This window comes from Pseudomyrmex gracilis, unplaced genomic scaffold (genome assembly GCF_002006095.1).
Source record: "Pseudomyrmex gracilis isolate BER0280 unplaced genomic scaffold, ASM200609v1 scaffold_112, whole genome shotgun sequence".
Lineage (NCBI taxonomy): Eukaryota > Metazoa > Arthropoda > Insecta > Hymenoptera > Formicidae > Pseudomyrmex > Pseudomyrmex gracilis.
In genome coordinates, this window is record NW_018020696.1 from 98,423 (window position 1) to 126,076 (window position 27,654).

At 39.6% G+C, this 27,654-nt stretch overlaps 1 protein-coding gene across 4 annotated transcripts in view; it reads right to left on the reverse strand.

Annotated features, from left to right (window-relative positions):
• Window positions 1-322: 322 nt before the first annotated feature.
• The window catches only part of LOC109856259 (potassium voltage-gated channel subfamily H member 6), a 109,306-nt gene continuing 81,974 nt past the window's right edge, over window positions 323-27,654 (reverse strand). Inside the window, exons 7-22 of one of the 4 annotated variants that reach the window (XM_020431318.1) lie at window positions 16,036-16,279; window positions 14,991-15,172; window positions 13,129-13,149; window positions 9,004-9,158; window positions 8,579-8,699; window positions 8,329-8,449; window positions 7,775-8,084; window positions 7,255-7,591; window positions 6,782-6,969; window positions 6,449-6,573; window positions 5,682-5,777; window positions 4,689-4,829; window positions 4,076-4,400; window positions 3,725-3,802; window positions 2,265-2,507; window positions 323-1,959 (exon numbers count right to left, since the gene is read on the reverse strand). In XM_020431318.1, coding sequence (XP_020286907.1) covers window positions 1,587-1,959; window positions 2,265-2,507; window positions 3,725-3,802; window positions 4,076-4,400; window positions 4,689-4,829; window positions 5,682-5,777; window positions 6,449-6,573; window positions 6,782-6,969; window positions 7,255-7,591; window positions 7,775-8,084; window positions 8,329-8,449; window positions 8,579-8,699; window positions 9,004-9,158; window positions 13,129-13,149; window positions 14,991-15,172; window positions 16,036-16,279 — 3,060 coding nt within the window. In that variant the 3' untranslated portion in view covers window positions 323-1,586. The remainder of the gene's footprint in view (window positions 1,960-2,264; window positions 2,508-3,724; window positions 3,803-4,075; window positions 4,401-4,688; window positions 4,830-5,681; window positions 5,778-6,448; window positions 6,574-6,781; window positions 6,970-7,254; window positions 7,592-7,774; window positions 8,085-8,328; window positions 8,450-8,578; window positions 8,700-9,003; window positions 9,159-13,128; window positions 13,150-14,990; window positions 15,173-16,035; window positions 16,280-27,654) is intronic. The other 3 variants (XM_020431319.1, XM_020431317.1, XM_020431320.1) reach the window with 3 other exon arrangements.

The following is a 27,654-nucleotide window of genomic DNA, read 5'->3' on the forward strand; positions in this document are numbered from 1 at the left end:
TTTCACGACAAAAACGTGGAATCAAAGATTTTTAGCTTAAATATTTGTACGATAAATCAGCGAAGAATCACAACTATGTGTTTTTTTCACATATATTTTAATCATCACAAGCTTTTTTTTATCGCATTAGCTGTATTTATCGTAGGAATATTTACGTTTGATGTGTGTGTCTAACGGGTTAAAAATATATTTCTTCTTTTGTGGCTAATTCGATCACGCGAGACGCAAGAAACAAGATCTTCGCTCGCGAATTTTCGTTCTCTTTTCAAATTCTTCTTCAATCATTGATCTCCATTAAATTCATCACGCAACGTGTTGTGTACTTTCAATTGCGTTTTTTTTTTTTTTTTTTTTTTTTGGTTTTAATTCGCCCCTTAATGCCTTGCTTCTCTTATGATATATTAACACGTACGCGTGTTGTGTCAACGTGTAAATATATATAAATAATTATTTGCGATTCTGTGTATGTGTGTATGTATGTATGTGTATGTGTGAGTAAAATAATTGGCGTCTAATTGGCGATACGATATAGTTTTTTCTTTCGTTTGCTTCTCTTCGACACGTAAAAAATCGATCTGAAGGAACGAATACATTCAATAGTTCGAGATCCCTGTTCGGGAAACCCGAAGAGAGACGAGCGATCCGAAGCCGAACGTATGTACGCGAAAGGCTCTATAATCGCACGATGAATTTTTAACAAGCGACTGTTTTCAATCCGGATTAAGAAACGGAGACAACAACGCAGTCGCAAATAAAAAAAAAAAACAAAAAAAAACAAAGGTGTACTTACGCTCTATGAAAATTCTTCGGCCGATAAGCTTGCCGCTATTTAACGCTACGTTTGCGCTAAGTGTGCACAACGTGACACAAAACTTCGTCTCGAAGTGCAATATATAAGTTTACAAGTACAAAAAGTGTTTTGTGATCTTTGTGCTTGCAGATTTGTCTTTTCAGACACACATGCAATTGAAGGGAATAAAAGCGTAGTCTAATGCTTTTAAATTCTGTTTCTTATAAAAACGTTAAAGTTTTTCGCTCGAGTTTTATCGCTTTTATAAATATCTTTTATATATAGTACAGCTTTTCGAAAAAATTTTTCTCGCTACATATAATAACGCGCGGTCTGTAACATTTCTGAAATTATCATTACAAGTATTTTGTATTCCTTACATCGCGATGTGTTTGCGAATAAAAAATTTTAAAAATTATTTCGATGTATATAAATTAGCTTTTATATTTTGTCTCAAATGTAAAACGAGCGATACTAGTTCCTCAGACCCTTACACTCCCTTCAACGACATGTTGACTCCGATTGTGAAACCCGCAAGCAAGCGCGTTACACAACATTGCTCGCGACTCGTCAGTAAAAAGAATTAACACTCCGAGACAAGCATCTTAATTACGACGTCGATAGGAATAGAAATAAAATTCCATAATCGAACGGCTTCGGTCGCGCTATCTCTTTCATGATTTTCCGCGTTCCCGTCCCATCGGGATAAACGAACCGATCGTTTTCGCGGCATGTATGTCACAGCTCTGCCGCGGATTACAGAATAATTCCGCGTGCTCGCGCGCACGTTTCTCTCTTAACTCCCGTGATCCTGATCGAGCTCGTCCAGCGACTCAAGCCTGGCTATCGGCGCCTCGTTTATCGTAAACTCCCACGACATGTCCTCGCTGGTCTGTCTCGAGGACTCCTGCTGTCGAATTTCTCCTCTTGCCTGCTGCGCGCCGTTTCCGCCACCTTCTTGCTGCTGTCTACCCTCGGACCGCCCTTGCTGTCCCGACGTGGATTCCGCTCCGGCGCCGCCGCGATGATTTGTGTCTTTGCGCGTGTCCCCGCTGCGCGGACGCTGGGCGCCGCTCCGATCCCCCGTGATCGACACTACACAGCTCCACGGATCCTCGCCTTCCGGTTCCGACCGCTTGTTGAACGAACTGTATCTGTCGCAGGGCACGCTTTTGTCAACGCGCGGTAGCGACGTTCTCGTCTCGACGTCGAGCGCGCGACTACTAAACGTGAACAAAGAAATCGCGTCGATGTTCGCGTTTAGTAGCCGCACAGTGGCGCATTTTTTAGAAGGTGGAAAGATCAGAAAGAAAAACGATATAAATAGGTAATTTTTAAAGCAGTAAAAATAAAAATGCGCCACTGCTAGCAATAACTTTTTCCAAATTTCTATACTGTTTTCTTTTATAATTTTCCAAGATATAGAGGAATGCGAATATTTTCCTCACAGCGTCTTGTTGGCACGACTACCTACCCACTTCTGTATTCACCCCTCCTGAAGGCGGCCGGCTGACTGTGCCAAGCGTGGGCCTGGTGAACCTGCTGTTGAGTGGTGGTCGGTACCGCCAGGTCGACCGGTTGGCTCTGCGACCTCGTCGGTCCGGTGCGTCCGTTCAGCGCCGTTTGCAACGCAGTCGCGAGCGCGGACGTGTCCGACGTGACGGTCAGTCGCGACGTGCCCGACGACGTGGACGTCGGTTCTCTCGTAGGAAGTCTGCTACAAAAGGGAGCCGGGGCTCGTATCAGCGGTTCAACGCGCGGACGGCAACCTTATTTCTTCGCAAATAAGTAACCGCTAAGATAGCTGAGCGAGATATATGTAATATATATATATATATATATGTATATATATATACTTGAAAAAGCAATACGTGGTTGTTATGTACAAGTGGGATGTTCGACAGGCTTCTCTAATCCTCTAATGTAAGTTTGATTCCCGAGCAGTGTCACGGGCTCCGCGAGCCTCGATGCCGACATTTATAATCGGCTACGATCGATCGAGAATGAATGAGAGCGAGATGACTGACTGGACTACAACTAGTAAACGTGCGCGAAAGAGATAACTGTGAAAGATGATATTGTATATTGTGAGATCGCGGCTTGATCAACTTCGGTCGTAGTTTAATTGACTTCTTTATGAACGAATGTTAGGAAATCATTCCTCTGGTTCTATTAAACTAGGATTAAAGTTTGATTGCTGAAATGTTCTCTCTACTGCTATAAACGGAGTGTTTGCTTGAAACACAGCTCTCTCTCTCTCTCTTTCTCTGGAAATAAAGAGTGATCGAGCAAAGATAAATGTTCAACAAGGATTTCAGCGAGTAGTTCAGATAGGCAGTAAGAGAGAAAGTGTACGTGCACAAATGATAGAAGATAAAATAGTTTTTTTTTTCTATAAAAGAATAGATATATATATACGTATACTTTTACCTCAGACTTTTCATCACACGCAACGCCTCTGCTTGCATTTGCTTTCAATAAAATTGTAATATTTAACACATTGCCGACCGATGTGGGAGATCTCCCCTCGTTTCGCGGTAAGGCGTACAATACAGGCGGACTCCGCCGCGCGGTCGGCAATGTGTTAACGAGCCATGTGCTTCTTGAGTATCATCAAAGCCTTCGAAGCGTGCGAGAGATATATAACGACATCTACAGGAAACAGTGTAAAAAGTACTACAAGATTCTAAAATTCATGAAACTCAAAACAAATCTACGTCCTTGCTTTTTTTATACACAGTCGTTGATTTATTATAATACAATGGTATGTCTCATTACTGGCTATATTACAATTGGAATTTGAAACAAGTAGAGTTTAGTCTGAAGATATGGATCTACTTAACGAATGATATACATTTTTCTTCTCTCGATTATTGTCCGTGACACTGCTCGCAAGGGAGTTTTTCAAAAGAAGAATACGTGATTGGTGGTCACCTTCGGAACTTGTCCAACTTTTCCAAAATAAAAGACGCCGAAATCAAATGCAACTGATCCAGGGATTTCGAAAGAAGGCTTTTCGGGAATAACAAAACATCGATTACTTCCTGCGAGATTCAAAGTTTTCAGTTTCGGAGTCTACTACGGTATATATCGCGCGATATTTGTGTAAAACGTGAACGTGTTTTATCGCGCCGCGACAGACGCGCCGCGAACACTACGTCTACCGCAAAATGTTCGACTTTCAACGAGCACGAAGTGACGAGTGGTGGATACGTGATATTCCGAACTAATCAGAACCGAGATTAAACGCGCTAGATCTCGCGTGTTATCCTGCGCGTCTCTCACCTGAACAAGCCGTGCGACGTGCTGGGTTGAATCTTGCCGTTGCCGTTACTCGCCGGTGCCGTCGGAGGCTGCGGCTCGCTCGCCGATCTCTGAACCAACGCCGGCGCTCGGCTGCTCTGCTTCGCGCCGGTCGCCGCGCCGGTTCCCGGCATCATCTCGACGCTCGAGCTCTCCCGCGACGAGTTGAGAGTCTGCTGAAGTAGGCTCAGAATCATCCGGATGTCACCGGCCATCGAATGCTCCAGAGAATGCACTTGACGCGACAGCTGATCGATTCGGGTGTTGATTTCCTCCAGAGGTCGGCCCGGGCCGCTCTGAAAATCGCCTGGAACGGGGCAAACGTTTACATCTCTAGGTGACAGCAACGTTGGTTTTGATCGTCGGGTATTCGCAACGCAACTCACGGTAACATATAAATATACGTACATGGGATCGGTATAACATTTAACGACACAACAATCGGATAAATATGACAACAAAAGACGACGGAAGAATTTTTTCTTTTTTATCGAAAGAGGAAAAAAGAAGAAAATGAAATATACAGAAAGTGAAAATGTGCGTGACGCAGTCAGCTACATGTAACTTAGTAAAAATAAGAGATGTGAATCCCTACCATGGGAATGAGGATGCTGCGGGGGCGATGGTGTGGTGTAGTGGCTCGACGTTGTCGAAGTGGGATGAACGACGTTTTGACTGAGTGAACTCTCGCCAGCGGCGGAACTTCGGCGCGCTGATTTCATCAACGGTGTGGTCACTAGGTTTTATAAACGGTCACCAGTGAGTTACCGGCGTGAATATGTGAATGAAGTATATAATCCAGTCAATATAAATGAAAAAAGGACTTTTGCTTGCAAAACTTCCGGTAGTTTTGATTTTTGAATATGTTCTTAAAGTTCGGTGTTCTAATAAAAATCCCAAGTTTTCCAACTCGGCGAGTCGCCGCTTGCGCCGTCATCTTGGAAAAATAACGTCTAAAACACGTTTTTTTGCAATATTTTTTCACCAGTGGGTCTTACGATAAAAATAGCTATATTCAATCTTGTAGAGAAGAACATTTCCTATAACTTTTGTCTAAAATATTTTTTTTTATCTTTAGCTATTTATCTTATAGCTATTTTTATCGTAAAACCCACCGATAAAAAGATATTGCAGAAAAAACGTGTTTTAGACGTTATTTTTTCAAGATGGCGGCGCGAGCGGCAACCCACCGAATTGGAAAACTCGGGATTTTCATTAGAACACCGAACTTTAAGACATATTCAAAAATCAAAACTATCGGAATTTTTGCAAGCAAAAGTCTTTTTTTTTCATTTATATTGACTGGACTAATAGGAAAACAAAAACAAAAGAGACGTTCTCGTCGCAATACAAATGCAAACTACAACCGCGCTAAAGGAGGGGGGGGGTCTTCTACTTTGTGCGCTGCGTAGTATAAGTCGCAAGTATATAAAATCGAATACAGTCATACTCTCATCTGGGTTCTGGCGAGCGATCTGGGGGGGGCGGATCTTCGCAGGTCGGGGATTTGTTTGTTTTTTTTGAATGCACATAACAACACAACAAGCTTCATCTATTTCCGGTAATCGAAGAAGTACGAGATACTTACTGTGCTTGGCGAGGTAATCGTGGCTGGTAAGCGGCTGCAGGTGAATCTTGTGCTGACGTAGATCCGGTATGCTGCGCTTGAGATGGGTTAGCATGCCTGAACAACCAGGTTTTAAGGTGTTATCGAACTTGGGACTCAAACAAAAAGCAATACACAAAGGGAGAACAAAAAAAAACGGGGGCGTAAGATGAGAGAGAACAGGGAACGTTATACGCTAAACAGATCGAGAGAATCGACGTAAAGAGCTACTGTGTCGAGCTGTAGGCGTAAAAATGTTATTAATTTCGAAAGCCTGTGTAGAGAAAGGATTGTTTCTTCTTTTTAATGTCGTAGCGGAGATTTATACAAGCGAATTTAATTAGTCAATTCTAAAGGTTCACGTAATACATTTAACGCTGAATATGATTGCACAAATTGAATATATTCTTTTTATATTTGATATTGTTTAGTCGAGTTGTGGAAAATAAAAAATCAGATTTAGCGTTAAACGTGAGACGTCAATGCAGGCGAAAATTTGCAGTCAATCTTACAAAGGAGTCTTGCCATTAGTTAATGAGAAAAAGTTTCGCAAGTATCCAAAATCGAAAAATCTCACGAGTCAATCACGAGAAAATTGTATCCTGTTTTATGGAGGAGTCTATCTCGTCGTGCAAAGAACAACATTCCTCAAACAGAAGATTAGAAGAGCAAACAAGAAAAAAAGAGATCAAACTGTTGCTTCCCCGGAGCGAGAAAGCCTCAATTGAAAGAGATTAATTCTCGCTTACCAGTTATTGAGTTTAAAGTCGAACTTCTCTGTTTCGGCTCGTCGAACTCTAAATTCAACGGCGTCACGTCCTGGCCGGCTTTCTCTGTGCTAAACTCTAAAATGCCATGACCGCTGCCTTTATCGCTGCAACGAGAGAAAATAAAACAAATTTTTTTTACTTGTCACTTTTTTCCTTTTCAAATGTGTGTTTAGTTTTATAAATTTCTAAATAATGCAATCAAGTCAAATTGTTATTGATAATTGATTATTATATTATTACTGTTATTCAATTTGACGGTTGAAAGCATGTGGTAGTAAATAAATAAATAAATAACAAAAAAAATTATCTTACTAGTCATCTTGATCGTCTTGCAAAGAATCTTGTCGACCTGTGGGAATAAGATTTGTGCCAGGACCACCACCGGGTCCTCGACGGTATCTTAGTGGACGGAAAGCGAACCTCCTGGGGTCGATATCGACGTCGGTTGGAGTGCTGACTGGAAACCTTGCTGATATTGGATCGACACCAGCCTGCTCCTCCTGAAGATACGACCTAACGTCATCTCGCGAATATATATCGTATATTTCAACGCGGACGTAAAATTTTATCGTCGGGTATACTATAAAGCTAAAATAACATTTGAGACAAAAAAGGTGCCAAAATTGTGAAAAAAAGCAATGTAACACGAGTGTAAAACTTTCTCTTCTCGTGAATGATCACATCGTAAATTCGTGATATGATTGTTTTAAGGAGAAAGGAAACAGGATTTATATTAATAGATCGAGAAAATCGCGAGCGTGTAAAGACGAGAATAGCACACTCACATCTCGCATGTTGAAAGTGATCTCGAGATTCTGGCTGAAGTGGTTGGCAAACTCCGGATAAAGCGCCAGAACGTCGAGCAGATCGTCCCGGTGGATCTTGTGAAGGTCGCAATAGGTAAGCGCGCGTACGTTACAGGACGACTTCCCGACAGTCGGATAAATGCACGGATTCTCGCCGAATATGTCGTTCTTGCCCAGAATGGCCATTACAATATCGTCCTTCAGGATCTCGATACTCCCGCGGGATATAAAATACAAGGATGTCAGCACGTCCCCGCGATGAACTAAAGTGTCACCCGGTGGCGCGTGCGTCGTCTTAAACTTTAAGGATAATGCCCTGTTTTGCGAACAAAACGAAAAGCTTGTCATCACGAGTTGAAAAAAAAAAATTGCACACACGGAGAATTTATATTTTTTTACTTGTAAAAAAAATAAAAAAATTTTAAAAAATAGTTTACTTTGGCGCGAGCTTAAGTGATTCCACAAAAGAATTTTGAAGACGAAATAAAACGGCGATTACCTTAAACAGCCTGGACTAGCCCCTTCGAAGGCGCGGCAATTGTTTAAAAGATTCCTATTAAGATGAAGACAGATGTCGGCCTGAAGGCACTCGGGAAACCCTTTCAGAACACTGTTCATGTCGATTCCGTTCGTATATGTCCACGCGTGTTGGAAATATTCCTCCAAACGTTGACGGAGCGGATTAGGGATCTGGTGGAATCTTATAAACTCCCTGACCCTGAGCATCTGCGTGTGATACCGCGCGGTACCGCTATACAGCCTTTGAATGATCGCCGATACATTACCGAAGATGCTGGCGTACATCAGGGCTGAAATAGTAGCACCGTGAAGCATATCGCAAATCTGACAGCTAACAAATTTAGAATTTCTCGTGATTTTCGAACGCGAACTGCTTTCGAGACTGCGTTAATTTAAAAAAAAAAAGAAAAAAAAACATGATGTTAATCAATCTCGGTGTCGTAATTCGATCCGCAGTAATTTTAATAAAAAATCATACGTCGGAACACAGTGATTTTTTTTTTTTTTTTTTTTTTTTTTTTTTTATCAACTCACATCCGATCAACATGACGATTATTGTGAAAATTTTCTCGGCGTCGGTATTGGGCGCCACGTTCCCGAAGCCTACGGACGTGAGGCTGCTGAAGGTGAAGTAAAGCGCCGTGATATAGCGACTCTGGAAAAGTTACAGCGTTACACGGAACAATGGGGAAAGGGTCTTTCTCGCGTATCGCCCATTTACACAAAACGAGCGATCTCGAAATATAAAGCGCATACTCGAGATAAACTCGCACGAATGGCTTACTTTTATGCTCGGCCCACCGGTGTTATTGTGAAAGTAAAATTGATGCGTGTCGTTGGCTAGAATGTCCAACCAACCAACCTTGCTCTTGAGAGTCGGTCTCTCGGCGTTGCCTATGGCGTACCTTTAAAAAAACAAACGCGAAATGCGAGGTTGACGCGTTTGAACATTTTACGTAAGAATGTTGCGTAACATCTTTTGTTGTTGTTGTTGTTGTTGTTGTTGTGGTTTCTTTCAACTTTGTGCGAGAAAGTTTGCGACAATAAAAACAATTTCCCGCACAAGTTTTGCTCAAGAAGAAAAATTTCGAATTGCTCGGAAGTTCAAAGAAGATCAGTGAAAGAAATGCATCTTTGTGGTGATTTAACCGAGTTTAAAAACCTTGTAGGATTTCAATGTAATGCAATTATGTAATGCGGTCCACTTACCATATGCATGCCAACCAATGAGCAATGAGAGCAAAGGTAGCCATTAATAGTAACAAAACCGCGGCGCCGTATTCGCTGTATCTGTCGATCTTCCTGGCCACCCTGACGAGCCGTAACAGACGAGCCGTCTTCAGTAGTCCGATCAGCGTTGTCGTCTGAAAATAATTCGTCATTTTTTCTATCTTCCCATTCTGCGAACTCGCGAGAAAAACCTTCCGACTCTCGTTCAGTCTCCACTTTCGATACACAGAAATCGGCCTTGTTTTGCGCCATCGATTCAACGTCGTTGTCGAGGTACAACACCATTTGCAAAGATTTTACTTTTGTGAACACAAAAGTGCAAGGACGGAACAAACGTGCTTTTGCAGTGTTTACGTAAAGAAATAACATTTAAAAAAAAAAAGAAAAAAGAATCAAAGACATTTACAATTTTAGGAAACGCTTCGATGTGACAAATTTGTTCGGTTAATAAAAAACAAAAAAAAAAAAAACGATGAGTAAAAAACCGCAAGAGAAATTGCGATGTATATCTACAGCATCGGAGATATCTTTTGTTCAGACACGCTTCATACGACAGACATTTATCAGAAATCTGATTCGTCCGACATTCGCGCGAAGGCCATTTCCATGTTGGAAGTGTCGCTCTTGTCGGAAGTCGTCACTCCGCATTGAGCATCCAATCCGCTCGAGAACAAAAGAAAACCCGTTTGGTCTCACGTGATATCACGATACGACGCGGGATACATTTTGCCGAGTTCGAAGCGTGACATTTAGCCGAGTTCCAAATACCAAAGTTGAACTCGTCGTTTTCTTCTTCGCGACCGACGTGCACGCGCTTCTCGGCGCCAATTTAGGAACAGACCTAAATTCAAAGGACCGGGGGGCGCGATTTTCCAGCACATGATGATTCAAAAGCGCCACTTCGATCGCGCGAGGTCGTGCTTTCACGAGAAAACACGACGAAGTAACGACTTCCTTCGAACAGTACAATAACTCGGAGGAAAATGGAAGTTTACGAGACTTTCGAGATATATCGAGAGTCGCGAGTACTTTGATATTGTGTATCCGACAAGAGATACGACAACAAGTGCAGATCGGCTGGGGGCAAGCAAACGTCGAAAATAATAATAATAGGAAAAAAAAAGCTGTACTCGTCGAGTAACTAATCTGCGACCGAAAATAGAAACGCAGAGACATTATAAATTTCGCGTAAAGAGACACGTAAAATATTCGCATGCTTCCTGTGTGTTCTTACCTTTGTTAAAAAAAAAAAAAAAAAAAAAACAAAAGAAAAAAAAAAGAAAAAGAAACCATTCGCATTCAAACAAGAACATCTACGTCGATCGAACACTTTCGCATTGAAAGAGATCGATGCTTTTTACGGGTATCATGCAAAATCCATTGTATTCCAATCGAAACAATCCGATTAATCCTCGGATCAACAACAACGTCGCGTGCGCTCGAAGCCGAGGTATTCTCAGCGCGATATAAAGAGGGAGAAAGAGAGAGAGAGAAAGAGAGAGAAGGATAAAACTTTCTCAACACATGGTCGAACATACACACACACACACACACACGTGACTCATTATTAGAGTTATTATTATTTTCGAAGAAGAAAGACCACGCGAAGCGCAGAAGCGACAGATAAGACACACAGAGAATTACTTATATACAAAAGATTTTAGCTTGTTAACACAATTGAAGGGACGAGCGACTGCGAGAAGAAATTTCAACGATAAAACTCGATTAATTAAAATGACAATTTAAGATTGATAGAAAGATGCAATCGAATATTACGTGGGGAAAGAATGAATTTTCACAAAAGCGATCCACTTCTATTTTATTCGCTTAACCCTTCAATCGTCGCGAATACAAAACGTAAAATTCTGTCAAGCGCGAAGATGAACACATACTTAACACGCACGCTTGCGCGCGCGCGCACACACACACACACATACAAAAACCAACATACACGTTAAACCGAACAAAATTCACCGGGTCAGAAAACTTCTTCGCCGGATATTATCACCGGATATCGTACAGCTTACAACAGACGCATTAATACAACAACAGAATACAAAAGAAGCTTGGGTAACGAAAACGATAGGACCAACATAGTATTAGGACAAAATCGAGAAAAGAATTAGCTGAAGCGTATACGCGCACTTGCTGACGAGAACCCGATGAGGTAGTTTTCAATCTCCAAGTGTTGTTGTTTTTTTTTTTTTTTTTTTTTTTTTTTTTTTTTCATAGTGTTATTATAGTTACTATTGCCAATATCAGTTATACGCGTTTATTCGTATATGTGTGTGTCTCTCCGTGTGTGTATGTGTGTGTGCACGTGTACATGTTGTACGTATGTGTAATCAATATTCCACATACAATTTTTTTCTCATCTCGCGAGAAATTCGGAGAAATATCTCGAGATGTTCGATGATGTTTTTTGCGCGTTTTTTTTTTTTCTATTAAAAGTTCGATCGTTATGCATAACATGCTTAATTTAATTAACGCAAGAAAACCTCGAGAGAAAGAGAGAAAGAGATTTATCTCTGTTTTCTTTTTTGTTTTTCTTCGGATATTAATTAACGCGAGAGCGTGTGTATCGCGCGGAACTTGATAATTGCTTACTCGCGGATATTCGACAAGAGTGTCTACTACTTTTGCGAGAAAAACGATCGAGATCAAAAGCATTGTTCATCCTGCAACCCCAAAGAGACTCGAGCGAGTATACGAAGCAAGCCCAAAATCGATTTACTTGCTAGAAAATAAAAAAAACTCGACAAGCTAGATGCAAGAGGGATGTAATAAACAACGTAGATAAAATATACAAAAGATATAAATATATGTATATATATATATATATATACTCGCCGCAAGAATTCTGCGAAAAATCGTGCGATCGACATGATTCAAAGAGATTCAATATCTGGTAAGAGAGAAAAAGTCTAACTAAAAAAATTAAAATATTACAGCGCTATACTATAGAATTCAACTATGTAGAGAGTTCTCGCCAGATACACTGTTAGATATATGAGTCACTTCTATCATGCGACAGGTTCAAATTGTCGACGGTAATCGTTTCGGTCTCATTGTTCTGTCGTGATTCAAGAGTTTTTTTTTTTTTTTTGTCAGTGAAAATTTAAGCGCGCGCATCTGCGCCCATCCGAACCGTTTCCGCGGTTATTTCCATAATAACTGCACGTATCAATTCACTTTTTCATTCAGATGAATATGCAAATTTCGAAAATTTACATGGGCGCAGACGTGTGTTCTATTGTGTCAGCTGCAGCCGAATTTGGGCTCTCTGGTCATTTATTCTCGATCTTGCGAGATCACGTACGTGGCGACACAAAGATACACATAGCGGCAGAACGGTTCTGTTAAACGATACGTTTAGATAGCTCTTTTAGGCTTCTACGCAGACCACAAAGTCTTGTATCAAAAGGCTGATCAAAAGCAAATCATTACGGGTCTCGTACAGTAATTTACAAAAAAAAAAAAGAAAAAAACATGCACGTTCACGTTTTTGTCATTAATAGACTTTTTTTTGGTACATTGTACGTGTGAGAATAGAGTTGATGAGAAATTCTGTTTGCATTACATATAAGTGATGGTTTACATTTAATTCTGTGGTCTCTCATATCAGAAGAGTATTAAAAAAAAAAAAAGTGCCGAAAGAGAGAAACGTTCCCGAGCAAAGATTTGCCATCAACTTTATTCAAATTTTCTGGACGGAGAATGGGGTTGCAGTGGAGTGAATTGTTTGTACTTGTGATATAACCGCGTATAAAGTAGTAAAATTGATTGCTGTGGTAACGTCGAGAGAGAATAATCCATATTGCAAAAGAGACTTGTGCTAGGAGTATTTAAAATGTGTATATGTTTTTAAGCGGTTTGTACATGAGAAAAAAACAGAGAGAGAGAGAAAGAGAAAGAGAGAGAAAGAGAGAGAGAGAGAGAGATAAAGAGAAGAAAACAGTTAGTAGAAAAAAAAACTCGTGATTGCGGTGGTGAGTTTAATCGGTTTGGTGTGAAAAAACGGTGTAAATTGTAATCCGCATTAAGTAATAACGAAAAGAAGGACACGTCAGTGAGAATCTTTTGTGTATATATGTGTCAACTAACCTCGTCCTTGTCCAAGCCGAGCTACGAAAACGTTAAACTGAGGTTAAAATTTGTTTCTTTTTTTTCACACATCGTGAGAATAAATTTTATTTTATTTTATTTTATTTTATTTTATTTTTTTTAAGCTTACTATTGGAGTTCGAAATCGGTCGCTCAAAAACAAAAAAAAAAAGAAAAAAAATAACAGGAAAACAGGATTGTTGCAAGAATTACATACGTGGATCTCTTTCACTTGTTCAATTCAAATTGCCGAGACAGATGACTCCATCAATTACCTCATTCACCGGAATAGCGTTGTTGCAAATGCACATACGGTCTTGTTTGTATTCAAAAGCGCGGTAAATCAAATTATAATCGAGAGACAGATTCGTTCACGAGATAGAATCGCACAGAGCGAGATTTTTTGTTCGCGCATACAAAGTTTCGGTTTTTTTTTAATTAGTCACCGCGATATCGTTCTTAAATCGAGGAAGAGACTAAATAAAAGTCAACTCATGTGAGATAGAATACAAAAGAATCGTTTAAAACGAAATAAACGAAAAAAAAAAACACGACCAAAAAAAAAGTAGAAAAAGAATCTTGACGTGGATCTGATATATAGTCTAATACTTTGACAATCAGAGCAGAAAATTTCACAGCGACAGACTATATTTACTTACATATTTACGAAGAGAGTGTATGCATATATACGTGTGCGTACAGGTGCGTGACAGTTCGAGAGACAAAGGGATATTATTCACTCGCGTTGAGAGTTATACAGCAGCGCGTTACAGCAGTTACATTTAATTGACAGCAAACACCGCTCTCGGCCGACACGGCTCAATTCTGTCTAATTAACTCAATGGTGACGCGCGCGCATCACGAACGTATTACAACGAAATTCGAGCAGTCCTGTGTGCGATTTGTGTCCGATTTTGATTCTCGACGCACGTGTAGCACACATTCAACGTTGTGTAAAAACAAAAAAAAAAAAAATTCGTATCAGACGGCGAGAGAAGAGCCATTTAAGGAAAAAAAAAAAAAGATAAGTTAGAAACGCTTTCTCGCCCATCCGTACGAGTATACATTGTGTGTGCACATTGACACGACGATTCGACTAACTCTCGACAAAGAAAAAACGAAATCATTCAACACCGAGAGAAAATGGTCGAAAATAGGGAGAAACGAACTAAGCACCAGTCCGGTAAAGTCACATCTATGGGCACGTAACTTGGGCTCGGCATGTCATCCTAATCATATTTACTAAGGTGACCATCCGACGTACCGATTTTATCGGGATAGTTTCGATTTTCGATTTTGTCCTGAATTTTTTTATACAAACTTTTTCCGTACGGTAATTTTTTTACGTGCGGTAATAAAATACTCATAGAAATGTAATAAGCTTTTGGCTCTCCTCTTTCATCATCTTTGGTTTTGTTTCCTTTCGATTTTTTTTCTTACTTATCTCTCTCAAAAGTTAAGTGTCGCCCGAAATCGACGACGGAAAAATCTGGTCACCTTATGTATTTTACCAACTAACACCGACATTCTAGAAAATTTGCATAACGATCTGGCGTCGACGAGTTTGTCATCTTTTGTGCATTTCAAATTTATTCATTCTCTGAATTTATTTCTGACTGTTCGCGCGAATTTTATTTCTTCGCGAATTAAGAAGCTACGAGATTAAAAAAAATCAGGAACTGCTAATAAGACAAAGTACTTGTCACATATTTTTGTAATTTAATGAGCAATTTTTTATTTTCACACTCGCGAGCGATTCAGTATATATCGACATAAAACGCGATCTCGCGGACTCCAGATCTGGCTTTAAAAAAAAAAAAAAAAGAAATCTAGGGATTGCGAAGCGTGCGACGTTAACTCACCTCGTCTGTATCCGAGCCAACGAGTAAGAGGTCGAAGGGAATGGCAGCCACCAGGTCGATGATGAACCAACCCTTCAGGTAATGGACGGCTATCTTTGCTGGATGGGACACCACCTCATCGTTGCTGTTGACGAACGTCGTGCGAAAATTTATGATGATATCCACGATGAAAGTGACGTCGACTGAAAAGTAAGAAGTGCGTCTGTCGTGCTTAAACTAATTAAATATATTCGCAATTGTCAATTTAATTGAATTTCTTTTTTTATGCCAAAATAAAAAATTTTCTCTCTCTCTCTCTCTCTCTCTGTCCTGATTTTATTTATTTATTTATTCAATAATATTGAGCTTGAAAATTACATTTCAAAATTTTGACGAAATAAATTTTGCGAACCTCGGAATAACCGGAGAGATAGCATCTCTAGAACTGTCCGACATATCTTCAATTTCTTCTCCACTCGTTCTATTTTCGCGCTATTGTCTCTTTGTTCGCTCTATTGTTCCGGACATTCGTGACACGTGTTATCCGCGTTCTAGCTACATTATATAGAATGTTATGCGGTACTGCACGGAGTGTATATGTCGATATCAATTTTAGAATTTAATACTCTAAGAGCCAGACGTTTCTCATCGTCGTAACTTTAATCTTACTTTAAGTGTTTTCTTTCCGAAGAAATTGCTTATAAGAATTAACCGTGGTATATGTAGCAACTCGAACTATTTAACAGCTAGAAGACGTCAAAGAACGATATTGCTATCGGATTTTTTGTTCGTTATCAACACATTGTACACGGGTCACTTATTAAATATTTTTCATATATTGACGTGACCTGTATACAATGTGCTGATCGAAACTTACTATATTTGCCGTTTTTTTTTAGCAACGTTAGAGTTTTATGGTAAAAATAAACAAATTACACACAAAATTGTTTTAATAATTCAATAGACAATCGGAGCAAGTTACTGACGTTTGTGATAAAAAAAGAAAAAAACAATAAATGAGACGTTAAAATTTGTTTCAACAAATTCTTTAACAAAACTCGCTTACCTATAAAGTCTATGATGACGATGGGATCATCGCCGTACTTCTTGTTCTTTCTGCTGTTGTAATCCGGATCCGACAGAACGAAGGCAGCGACATACGGGGTGAATATGGCGGTGTACATCACAAGCAGCAATATGATCCAATCCCAGGCCGCCTTGAACGGCGAATAGTGCAATATGGTCCACTTGTGGATTCTTGGGGACTGTAATTTGTACTCCGGGAGTATGTCTGCTCCGAGGGACAGCACCTGCGAACAGCGCGCAATATCGATCCCTTGAAACAAACGTTTTCGCTTTGGCATTCAATTTCAGTTGAGTTGAATTATTCGTTCAATCGCGTCTCTTCTGGATTATCCACAAAAAAATCCTATTACGCCAAGTAAACCACATTTTACCGATAAAACAATTTTATGTAACACGTGTTATATGTCGAGCGCGAATATATAACTCTCGATCCGGAAACAGGTGTTCCCGTACGTGTGCTAACTCTATCTTACAAACTCGAGAGAAAAATATATAACGAAAAATGGTTTTCCATCAGCGCGTTGTTTATACTTCGTGCGCGAGCTTTCCGATGACATTGTCAAAACACGTTACTACACGACGGTAGAGCGACGCGCTTACCATCGTTCGCGCACGAAAGTGTATATTTCCGTAAAATACACTCGTAGGTTCAAGCAGAGCGGAAGATGTTTAAACGAGTTGCGTCATCTATAACAAAGACACACGGGAGCTACATAAGAGGAAACACGAGCAGGAAAAGCTGTTTGCTGACCTGTCTAGCGGCAATGAAGCGTTTCGTGTTACTTTGGACCGGACTTTCTGCCATTTAAGACGCGCGCGTTTCAACGATTAGCAAAGACGTTAGGAAGGGTCGTTAAGAGAAACCGCAAATCTCTCCGGGCCGAGCGAGGGCTTACTCCGAAACTTGCCGCGTGTCCATTTCGTCAATCCGATACGATCACCCGATGAAATTGTATCCACCGAATCACGCTATTTGACATTTTCAACAACATCGCGTTCCAAACAGCCGGCGGAATTTTTCCTCCGTTCAAGTTGTTGTTATCCGCGGGGAAATACTATCGTATAATAATTACGAACGAGCTTAAAACACCTGGCTTCGTGCTCCTACGCTTCAAGACGGAGCTTAACCACTTAGTCGTCGTTGTAATCCGCGATTCCTCCGAGTCACGTCCCGGATTCCCTCGTAATACCCCGTAATAGCAGTCCTACTGTCTTTTCCAATACGGAAAAACGAGTGGGTTTACCCGAGCGACGAGCTTTTGATGGCCCCGCTGGTGAAAGTGGGCGCGATCGATCTACAAAGGAAGTCGTGTGACTCGAACGCCGCACCGAAATGCCGTTATAAACACTCTAATGGGAACAGCGGTATCGACCACCGGATGGAAGTTTCAAGCCGCGAGGCGGCTTCTCGCAGGTACTAGATTCGGCTCGTGTCGCGACGGAACGGGTCGACAGCCCGGGCCGCTTCTCAAGCTAATATTTCGAGTTATCGATTCCTCGCGCGAATCGGGAGCGCGCTTGTTTACTGCGCGCAGAAAGAGAGCGTGGGAAGAACCGGAAGAGTGCCGCCCGAGCGTCAGCTTAATACTGAGGCTATGCAAGCTCGACGAAGGGAGGTGTTCGTTCGATTGGCGCGGGGTTGGCTGGCTTGCTGGCTCGAGAAATGTGTGTGTGTATATGTGCGCGCGGGAGTTAGGGTAGCATCGCCGTTTGCATCCCCTTAGTTGAGTGTATATTTCGGTACGAAGTGAAGTGTCGGTAGTTACAACACTAAGCTGCCACTAAGAGTCATTAGTCTAGTCTGGTCTAGCAAGAGCACTAGGCGGAGGTCGATAACGATAAACCGCGCTCGAGAGACTCGCGACACAAACTGACCTCTTCCAATCGAGGGAAAAAGTCGCAGTACGCTCTCCCTCTTTTTCTTCTCTCTCCTCGCTCTCTCTCTCTCTCTCTCTCTCTCTTTCTTTCTCTCTCTCTCTCTTTCTCTCTCCCTTATGCGTTCAGTTATTATTATCAACCCTCGGTCGGCAAAAATAGAAACTGGGATATGGCTGAGATGACATGTTACACCACGATTGCGGGGACAACATCATTATGTAGTTTCGTCGTTACCATTATTTCAAACCTAATGGGATATTCAACGTTATATTCCACAATTGCGAACTGCGGGTTTCCATCATCATGTTTCTATAATCATGAAAATTGATAGCTGGCTCATTTTTCACATTTGAGTTTCGAACAAAATTAAAATGAATGAAACACAACACCACGTCGCAAGTCTTTTTGTATATAAGAGATTTTTTTTTTTATTAAAAAATTTTTGTCTTATTAAAAAACAAAAATTGCCGCGTGTGTACATATTGGAGAAATTTTAATGATGCTTCTCTTTTACTTTCTTATGTCTTTATTTTTTTCATTCGTACGTTCATTTTAATATTGAAAGAACCAAAGAAAATGTTACATAAAACGTTTGCAAAGAGAAGAAACCCAAGGTGACTCGGGTTTCTTTCTTAACTTCCATATTGATTTTTTATTATTAGCTTCGATCTGTTGAAGAACATACAGCCAGATGGGTCACGGGAGGCGAGGTAGAAAACGCCTGGTTAGAGACAGCCGCGGGAATGTAAATTCAGGTGAGGTGTTGTTTTATTCATTGAGCCTGATGGTCAGGCGAGAAGATTTGCTAGGACGACCCCGTTTCAATGACCCGAGAAGTCATGTCAAATAAATAATTTTGTTTTTTATAAACGCGAATAAAGTTTCGTTTTGAAAACAAGCAACTCCGACGGAAAATAAATGACTTTATAAAAAATTAAAAAAACTAAGAAAAACTAAAAAACCGAACTGAGAAGATTGAAATTATTAGAACAGATATTGTTGCTTTCTTTTCAAAAGAGTAATGCTTAAAGCATTTGCCAGTAATTTTTCTTATTTTCGCGTTCTTACATTCAGTTGAACACGTCGCCCACTCGCTCGAACAAATTACGAGTACAAAATGAAATAAGAAAATCAATTATACGCAAAGATAAAAGACAGAGAGAAGAATTTCCTCGAGCGTAATAATCGTAACATGATCGTGATAAGGTTGGTAACATCAGTATACGTGTATTAATGACGGAATTTCTCATCGACTTAGACAGTTCATCTGTGTAATGAAGACGAAGTAATCGAATATGCGAAAGTAGGAGGCGGCGACACGGATATTAGTTAGATCGTGCGCTGTGACCTGGAATTATCGAATATTGTCAAGTTATGTAATCATCAACCATCACCGTCCAAAATACCGTAGAGAAACGTTTCTCAGGAATGTCACGTGGAAAAACGTATCTGTCTTCAGAAGAACATGCGCGCGAAAAATGTTTTTCTTCAGAAATTTCTCTCCATTCATCGTCAATTTCCAGCATTTGCTGGAAATGGTAGTCAAAAAAAAAAAAAAAAAAAAATTCACTTATAAAATTTCCGAGAAACATTTACTAATTATGTAGAAGAAAAATTAATTGTGAAAGATCTAAGAGTCGCGCGAATTCTAATTAAATTTGTTTTCATTTATCAATTTAATACGCGCAATATAGTTCTCATTTTTACGATCCTCAGCTCGCTCGCGACCGACAATTTAATATTTGCAAATTCAAACGACCGCAAATATTACGTTGAAACCGCGCTTTTGCAGCGCGCGCGCGCGCGCGTAAATATGTATGATTAAATTCATATTTATGAGAATCTCAACGCGCCATTGCTTTTTCGATGGTCGTGTCTCATCATCATTTGGATTTAATATTTACAGATTCACGAGACGAAGCCATTCCTCCGCGTAAATATGTACCTGCCGCGTGTAAGCAAAATATGTATCAGCGGCTCTTCTGTGATGATAAGAGGGCTTTTCAAGCAGCTTTTTTTTTAGAGTTCCTCAGTTGCAAGATATAAAAACGCTTTCTTCGAGTCACGTGTAAATTCAACGGTCGTTCTCGCATGAAGAAAAGCAGATGAAATAGAAAATTTAAACGTCGCATGTGTGTAAACATTCTCTTTGTAGAGACGCGCGAATAAATTGACAATTGTTTAATTTCTTGCGTTACCACTTGCCGTGATATGATATTTATTTCATTACACAAGAGAGAATGGCACATGTGTTTTCTTCTAAATTACATTATCTAAAAATAAAGTCTACCTCGGGTAATAATCTTCTTAAATATCATATATTTTGCAAGAAAAAAGTATTCACAAAACACCGAACGCATTTGCGAATGACGCAAACGTGAAATACCAATTGGAAACGAGGTCGTCTCATCGACGGAGCGCGGAAATATGCGTTCGTTCGTAATCCGTTTTAACGAGAAGAAAGCTCCTGTCGAAGCCCGGTTATACTTGGAGATATAGCAAGATATAGGTACACGCTTGTGTCACAAAACGAGTCGGCATGAAAGCGCCCGTTTTCATTCGGATTCGTACCAGTCTACGCAACGATCCGATCGATACGAAAATGCACGCGCGCAATTCCGCGCGCAGATTAAACGAGAGAAAGAGAGAGAGGGAGAGAGCTCGTTGTAGAACGGCTCGTTGATAGCGCGAATAAACGCGAGTAAACAATGACTTGATTAAGATGGTATGCGAGCGGGTGGTGCACAGAAACTCGAAAAGTAAATTTGGAGAACGACAAATCTTATCCGAACGCGTCATTGCGGTATTTTAAACATTGACGAACAAACACGTGCACGCTAAATTCATCGTAACGATTATCTGATTATTATTTGCAACGTTCGTTATCTCACTTACGTAATCTCATTTTTATAAGGTAAATGCACCAATGCTCACGGACAAGTATCATTCTGGACATTTATTCAAGAATTAATTTTAACAAAATAACATTTAAACAACATATTTTATAAAATAATATATTTAAAAAAATATATAATATTTGAAAACATTTTAAAATATTGAAAATTGTTATATTTAATGTATTTATCATCTTGTATTTTACATCTAATAATTGTTGAATAAATGTTTTAATAATTGTTGTTTAATAAATTAACTATTGGAACAGTTAACTAAAAATTTTTTTAACATTTTAACATTTGAAAATATTGAAAATTATTATGTTTAACATTATTTACATATCTAAGAATTATTTCTCTAACAAATGTTGTTTAACAAATTAACTATTGGAACAGTTAGTTGAAAAGTTAGGTTTACATAAGATATGTGTATTTTTTTTAATGGTACTAGATCTAATGAAAAAAAGAATATTGCAAGAGTAATACAAACATCGATTACCGTCGACAGGGTCGAGCCAAACTTCTGCTTCTTTCCCTTCAGAAAATACGAGCGCATCATGATTCCCGACACTCTCACAAGAAATTCCAGTGTCATTCTCGGTCGGACGCTACCCACTGGTGACGATATTTCGACGATTTTAACATGCGCGCGAAAGTGAAAATAAACAGCGGCCAAGGAAACCACCTGTTTCTCCGTTGTGTTTCTTTGGTTTTGTTTCTCTCAAACTTCCGCGCGAGTCTAAGCAATTTTCGATATTTCTTCGCGACTTAGATCGGTCGCGAAGTTCAAATCTTATTACGGTGGTGTAATCTTGCGGATTTGAGCTCTCTTCGAAATTGGAAAACAATTCAGTTGTGTAGTTGATGATAAACGCTAGTAGCGCGTCTTGACCGCTTTCTTCAACAAATACCTCCTCTCTCACGTGTAAGCCTCTGGCTTGTATCTCGGAAAGAAAAACACGCGCGCGAAACACTCCACAGACTCTTTTCGTTATCTTTGCGAGACAATATTCGTATAGCAACCGTGAAACAAAAGATTTAATGGTTTTGCTTTGTTACAAAAGAATTTTGCAATTACGAAGCAGATAAATATTGTTCGATTTGAAAAAGTTCCGTTGAGTCAAACGCGACAATTGTCTCCCCGTCTCTTTTTCTGTGGCTCGGTTACGTGAAGTAAATGACGTTTCCTGATCAGATATCGATCAGTGGAAAGTTTGAAAGCTCTTCAGGCGCTTTTTCAAAGAAGCGCGAAGAAGAAACTGGCGTTAGAAAATCGCTTTTGCAGAAAGTTCAATCGATTCGCGCAAAGAGTCTGTGAACTCGCGCCGATTCTTTGTATCGCACAAAAGATCCCATCACTCAGCTTAAACAGTCTTTAATCAGCAACTTTCAGAAGTACGAGGAGATATTGGATCGCGTACGTTCGAGGACGCATCGACTGGAACTCGTTCAAAACTCGTGGAATTTTAGCGTTCCGTTAGAGATCCGCAATAAACATTTTCAGAAAATTTCACGATAAACGTAGCTTCGTAGCTGAGTAATGTCGCAAGGATCGACTCGAACAATTTTTTTTTTTCGCCGGAAATCTTAACCAAATAAATCGAAAGAGTCGTTTCGAAATTCGTAGAGTTTTAATTCGCTCGAAAGATTGGACTTAAATATCTACAATTTCGCTCGATTCAGTTGTTTATTTCGTTGAAAGAAGCGCTTCAGAAGGAATGGAAAAATACATAATAATCCCGAGAAATTGTCCGAGATGAGAACTCTTCTTCTCTACCGAGAAGAGCTTCTACCGAAGAGAGGATGATGAGTCGCGACGACGGTGTGTGTTAATGCGAAATCTTGAATGGTGGCTGATTACAGAGTTAAAGAAGCCTTCGGGAACGTCGAACAAATTCGTCGGTAAATCTCACGATGTCAACCTTTGCTCGCATCCCGCGAATTCAGTTGCCATAAAGGGGTTGATTTGAAACGCCGCGCGACCGTGACGCTCATTCAAAACGGCATTACAACTCGTCGGAAATATAAATCCTCGTCTTGGTGGAATCTTCCATCGATTTCCCAAACGAAGTTTCTCGCGAAAAACATTTTACATCGAATTGCTTTATAGGAATGACGATATAAAAATCTCACGTTGCGCGCATCTCTCCGCGCGACTTTTATGGGAACAACAAGATCTTGAGAGAATTTCAATTCGACCGGATTATCCAAAAAAGTCGGACACGTTAAATTAATCTCACTAAACGCTCCTCATATTTCCTACACTTTGTATTTGATTTTCCATAGAAAAAATCAGATTATATCGCGGTAACAGAGCGACAATATGAGATCGCCGCAACAATTTCACGGTGGTGCGGAAAATCTAATTGGTTCCAGTCGAGCGCTCTTCGGGGCACGTCGCGCACGGATTCCAGCGAATTTCACGAGAGGTGATCTAATTTCGGCCGACTCTCTCGACGTTCCCGCTTTGATTCCGCACGCTCCCGTACGCGCGGCAAAACTAAACGTCCGAGGCCGCACAGGTCCGCTTCAGGCTGGCAGCGCAACGGCGCCGAGAGGCTGTTGCACACACCGTGAGGTAAGTGTGTGGTAAATGTTTTCAGAAAACATCTGCTGCCGCCTTCGGCCCGGTCCGAACTCGACGCAGCCCCGCTAGAGTCGAGCGAGATTTAGGTACACACGCACACCGATATACGCACAGGACTACTAACACAAGTGGATCGTAAAAACCCCGGAATAAAGTTGGAAAATCGGAAATTAGAACGGAAACAGAAACGCGCGCTAAAAGACATCATCCAATTTCCGAATCCATATCGAAGAACGTAGTTCCAATATTATAAATTTTTGATTATATCAAACTTTGTTGTTCTTTAGAGAAAAAATGTCCCAAAAGTTATATTACTTCTCGTGTAACATTTTCGAAGTTTGTTGCGATCATGATGAATAATTTATATGAAATGTCACGAGAGTTAATGCCAAACTCGATTTGAATAAATCAAACATGTCTAAGTTTCTAACGAGAAAAAAGATTCAAAGTTGTACTTCTATACAAGCAAGTTTCCAATGTTCGTTACTTATAATTATTATTGTTTGATAAGATAATTAAGAAAGAAAACTCAACTATATGAAATTAAAAAATCAATTCTTTAGAAAATATAGAACTTTATAGCAAGTTAAAAAGTCAACCGTGTAAAATATTAAAAAATTATATCGTCAATAAATATATCCGGAATTGCTTCTGTGTTTCACATAAAAAAAACAAAAAAAAAAAACATATGTAACACGATTTTGCGCATTTCTGGATATCGTCGTGAGATGATGATGATGATGATGATGATGATGATGACGATATAAAATCGCGAATGGCTTTGCTCCGGTATTCAGCGCGAGTAATAAAGCGCAGATCGTAAAAATCAAAAATAGGATGGGATGGATAAAAGTGTCAAGGCGCATTTCCCGATATTCGCGGCTGATTCATCGAATTACAAGTGACATCGGAGTTCTCTTTGTGCGCAGTTTAATAAAGGAAAAAATGGATCAACGATATATATATATGTATATATATATATATACATATATATATATATATGTGGTTCTAAGAGGTACGAGTTGAATTGTAGTTCAATAATCTTGAATTCTCTTTCCTCGAAATTGCTTCGTTCCTGCCTCAAAACGTTGCATGAGAAATTCACGCGTTTCGGAAACGAATTGCAACCATTAAACGTACATGTTTGCGCTTGTCAAGATTAAGATTAATTCCGTTTCGGTTTTACTTCGTCGATGCTTAACGATAATTGTATCATATATGTTACAAGAGCTGACGAAATGGATCTCCGTGATGGAATTTTAATTTCAATTCGTTTTACAATTATATGACATTAATTTGATAACATATCGATCGCGTGCTTAAGTGCATTCGGAAAGGTCGAGTTAAGCGACGGCGGCTGACATTTTATGAGCATGTTCGATGAATCACTTTAACGGCTTGGCGAGACGACTAGAGTGGTGAGGTATACGGCAGTCAGTTTTACGAGATTAAAAGCACGCGACATTATTAAGATGAGGGAAGGGGAGGAAAAAATATAAAAATACCGCGACAATTAACGTTTAGCAATCTTGCGGTAAAGATCGTCATCTGCGTCTAGAGCGAGATATAGCTCAGTTTTTTTTGTTATTAAACGCGCTAATACGCTCGTTTTACGCATTTTGCGCTTAATTAATGTAATTAACAAGCAAAGTGGAGTATCGCGTTATCAAGCGGTGAAACACCCTAATTACGAGGATAGAATTATTATCGCTGTTATTATCGCGAATCGCTCGGATGGCAGTTTTTAATTAATTTTCCTAATGGATTGACGAGGATAATTCCTGTGATTAGAATAATTTGATACGTTACTTTTACAAAGAGAGATTTAAAATCTTCTTATATACAGATCATATTCGCTTTTATCCACGAATCTTGTGAGTGACACACTTTCAGATCCGTGAAAAGCGAAGTAATGTGTTAATGGAGAGAGTTATTGCGAATTAATGCAAGAAATCTCTCTCTTTTAAGTAACTTAAGTAATTAATTAATTTTTTCCTCTTTCATACGTCGATTAAAACGTTCGCAGTGGCTTTCGGTATATTAAATATTTCAACGGACTGTTACGTGAACTTCCTGAAACGGCACCGCGTGTTCATTCTGCGGCCGTAAAACGTAATTACTGAAAGTAACCAACGCAGACGAGCGTGAATGTGTTTTCAGGCATCTCGACTGTAAATCGAAGGCTGCTTTACAAACGGAAAACACGGAGCTTTAACTTACAAACAAGCGTAATCCGTCGTCGATCTTTTTAAAGCCAATGCGTCGTCGTCGCCGCCGCCTTCTTGTTAATAAGAAAAGTCGATTTATAATGCTTTTGCCTCCTCGCGTTATCGCTTTATCTAAATATATTATGATTAATGACATCTCGCATTTTCTTACACAATAGCTAGACATTCATTAATAAGATCAAGATTTCGATCTCTTCTTGTTGATAAATTTGATATCGTCTGATCGCGTTGAAAGTATCGCGTTGAAAGTATCGCGCGGAAAAATAATTGAATATTTTATAAATAAAATATTCTAGTATTGTGTATTATAACTTGTTTAAAATTTATTTGCGCGTTATTTTCATATATAAAATAAAATAACTATTTTTATGTAATTTAATTAATCTTGTATATATATTTAATATAATTGTGTAATAATTGTATATCATTTTTCCAACTAAATTCTAAATTATAATTTTCTCGTAAAAACTGTCGCTTATGTCTTCAATTCCATTTCAATTTTCGCTTTATTGCACTTAATAGTTCTTCGTTTCCCTTCGTTCTCAAACGGACAATTATGTAACGGTCGTCGACGTCACTTCCGATAATAACCGCGCAGTTGTGCGCGACGTGTGGAAACTGTTATCAATCGTTTTTATCGCAATCGTATTGCGCGTCGTCGGAGGGAACAAAAAATTTAATAATTTATCATTTGACTTATCATTGTATCTATGTTGTTTCCTATCTATGTCTGTGTAAGACTCGCAAAAGCTAATTTGCAAGTCACGCACTATTCTCACGGGGATTCCCCTCGCGCTAAAGAGGACATTCATTTAATCGGAACGCAAAAACGTGAACTAATTATCCGTTCGTCGAATTTAATTGCAGGGATGCACTAATTGCCGACTTGCTAGATCGACGTAATGGGTTTGGGTAGTGACCCACAGAAAGGGCGCGCTCGCTCAATGACAACCCGAGGGATTTCCTGGTAAATATTAAATGACACCTCGTAATTTCCACTTTCGTTTATGAAACCTTGTAGCAATTACTTGCGCAAACTTCTGCTCAAGCGTAATTGTTGAAAATGACACTGTTGTAATTCGCAACTACGAGGTAGAATTACTAAGAGAGAGCGCGATTCAACATATTTCTCTTAGAAGTATTTTTTTTTATATAAGACTTTTTATATAAAAAGTGATATTTTCAATAAAAAAAAAAAGAGAATTCGAAAGTAAAATCTCTTCCTTTTTATACCGCATGTTTTTATATTTACGTCAACCGATCCTTGCAGCACTTTAACGTAATGTAAAGCTTGTATTACTTAATCGAATCATTTTATTTTAACTGCGCAAGTTCATGCCGGACAGAAAGGGAACAATCGATGTTTTTCGACGAGGCAGTAGCCCACCAGAATACATCACGAGTACATATGTGTAGTCTGAAAATAGCATTAACACATCCACTACTGCGGTATAGGCATGGTAATGCGATGTTTATCCTCTTCGCCATAACTAGTCTGTGGTATGAAGTCGTCAAATTTGTTTTCTTTGCAAACAATGCATTCCCGACGATGCATAAAATGGTATCTGACCGAGTCAATCGAAGAAACTCGCCGGAGATACATTTGGATCTCGCCAAATGATTTATTCGAGATAATCGACAACAACTGTACAGCTTCGCTTGGCTCTTCAATATTTTGCTTTTCTCTTTTTTGCCCACAGTGTATCTAATCGTAATATGCATTTTTTTCGGACAAGTTTCTTCAGTTGTACCATCATATTTGTTTTTATTCGCAAAGATAAAAAGCTAATTTGACTTTCAACTAATTTTACAAAAAAAAAAAAAAAAAATTATTTTGCGAGATAAATCACCTTTTAATCCTTAAACACCGCACTAGTGCGAATTCGCATCGCCTTTTAACAGGCTGGCATTTCTAACACCAAGCTGTAACAATCTCTTCCCGCTACGACAAATATGTACACTTTCTACAATGTCGTGTAGGAAATTTCTTAGTATCAAGTGTCTTAAAGTTT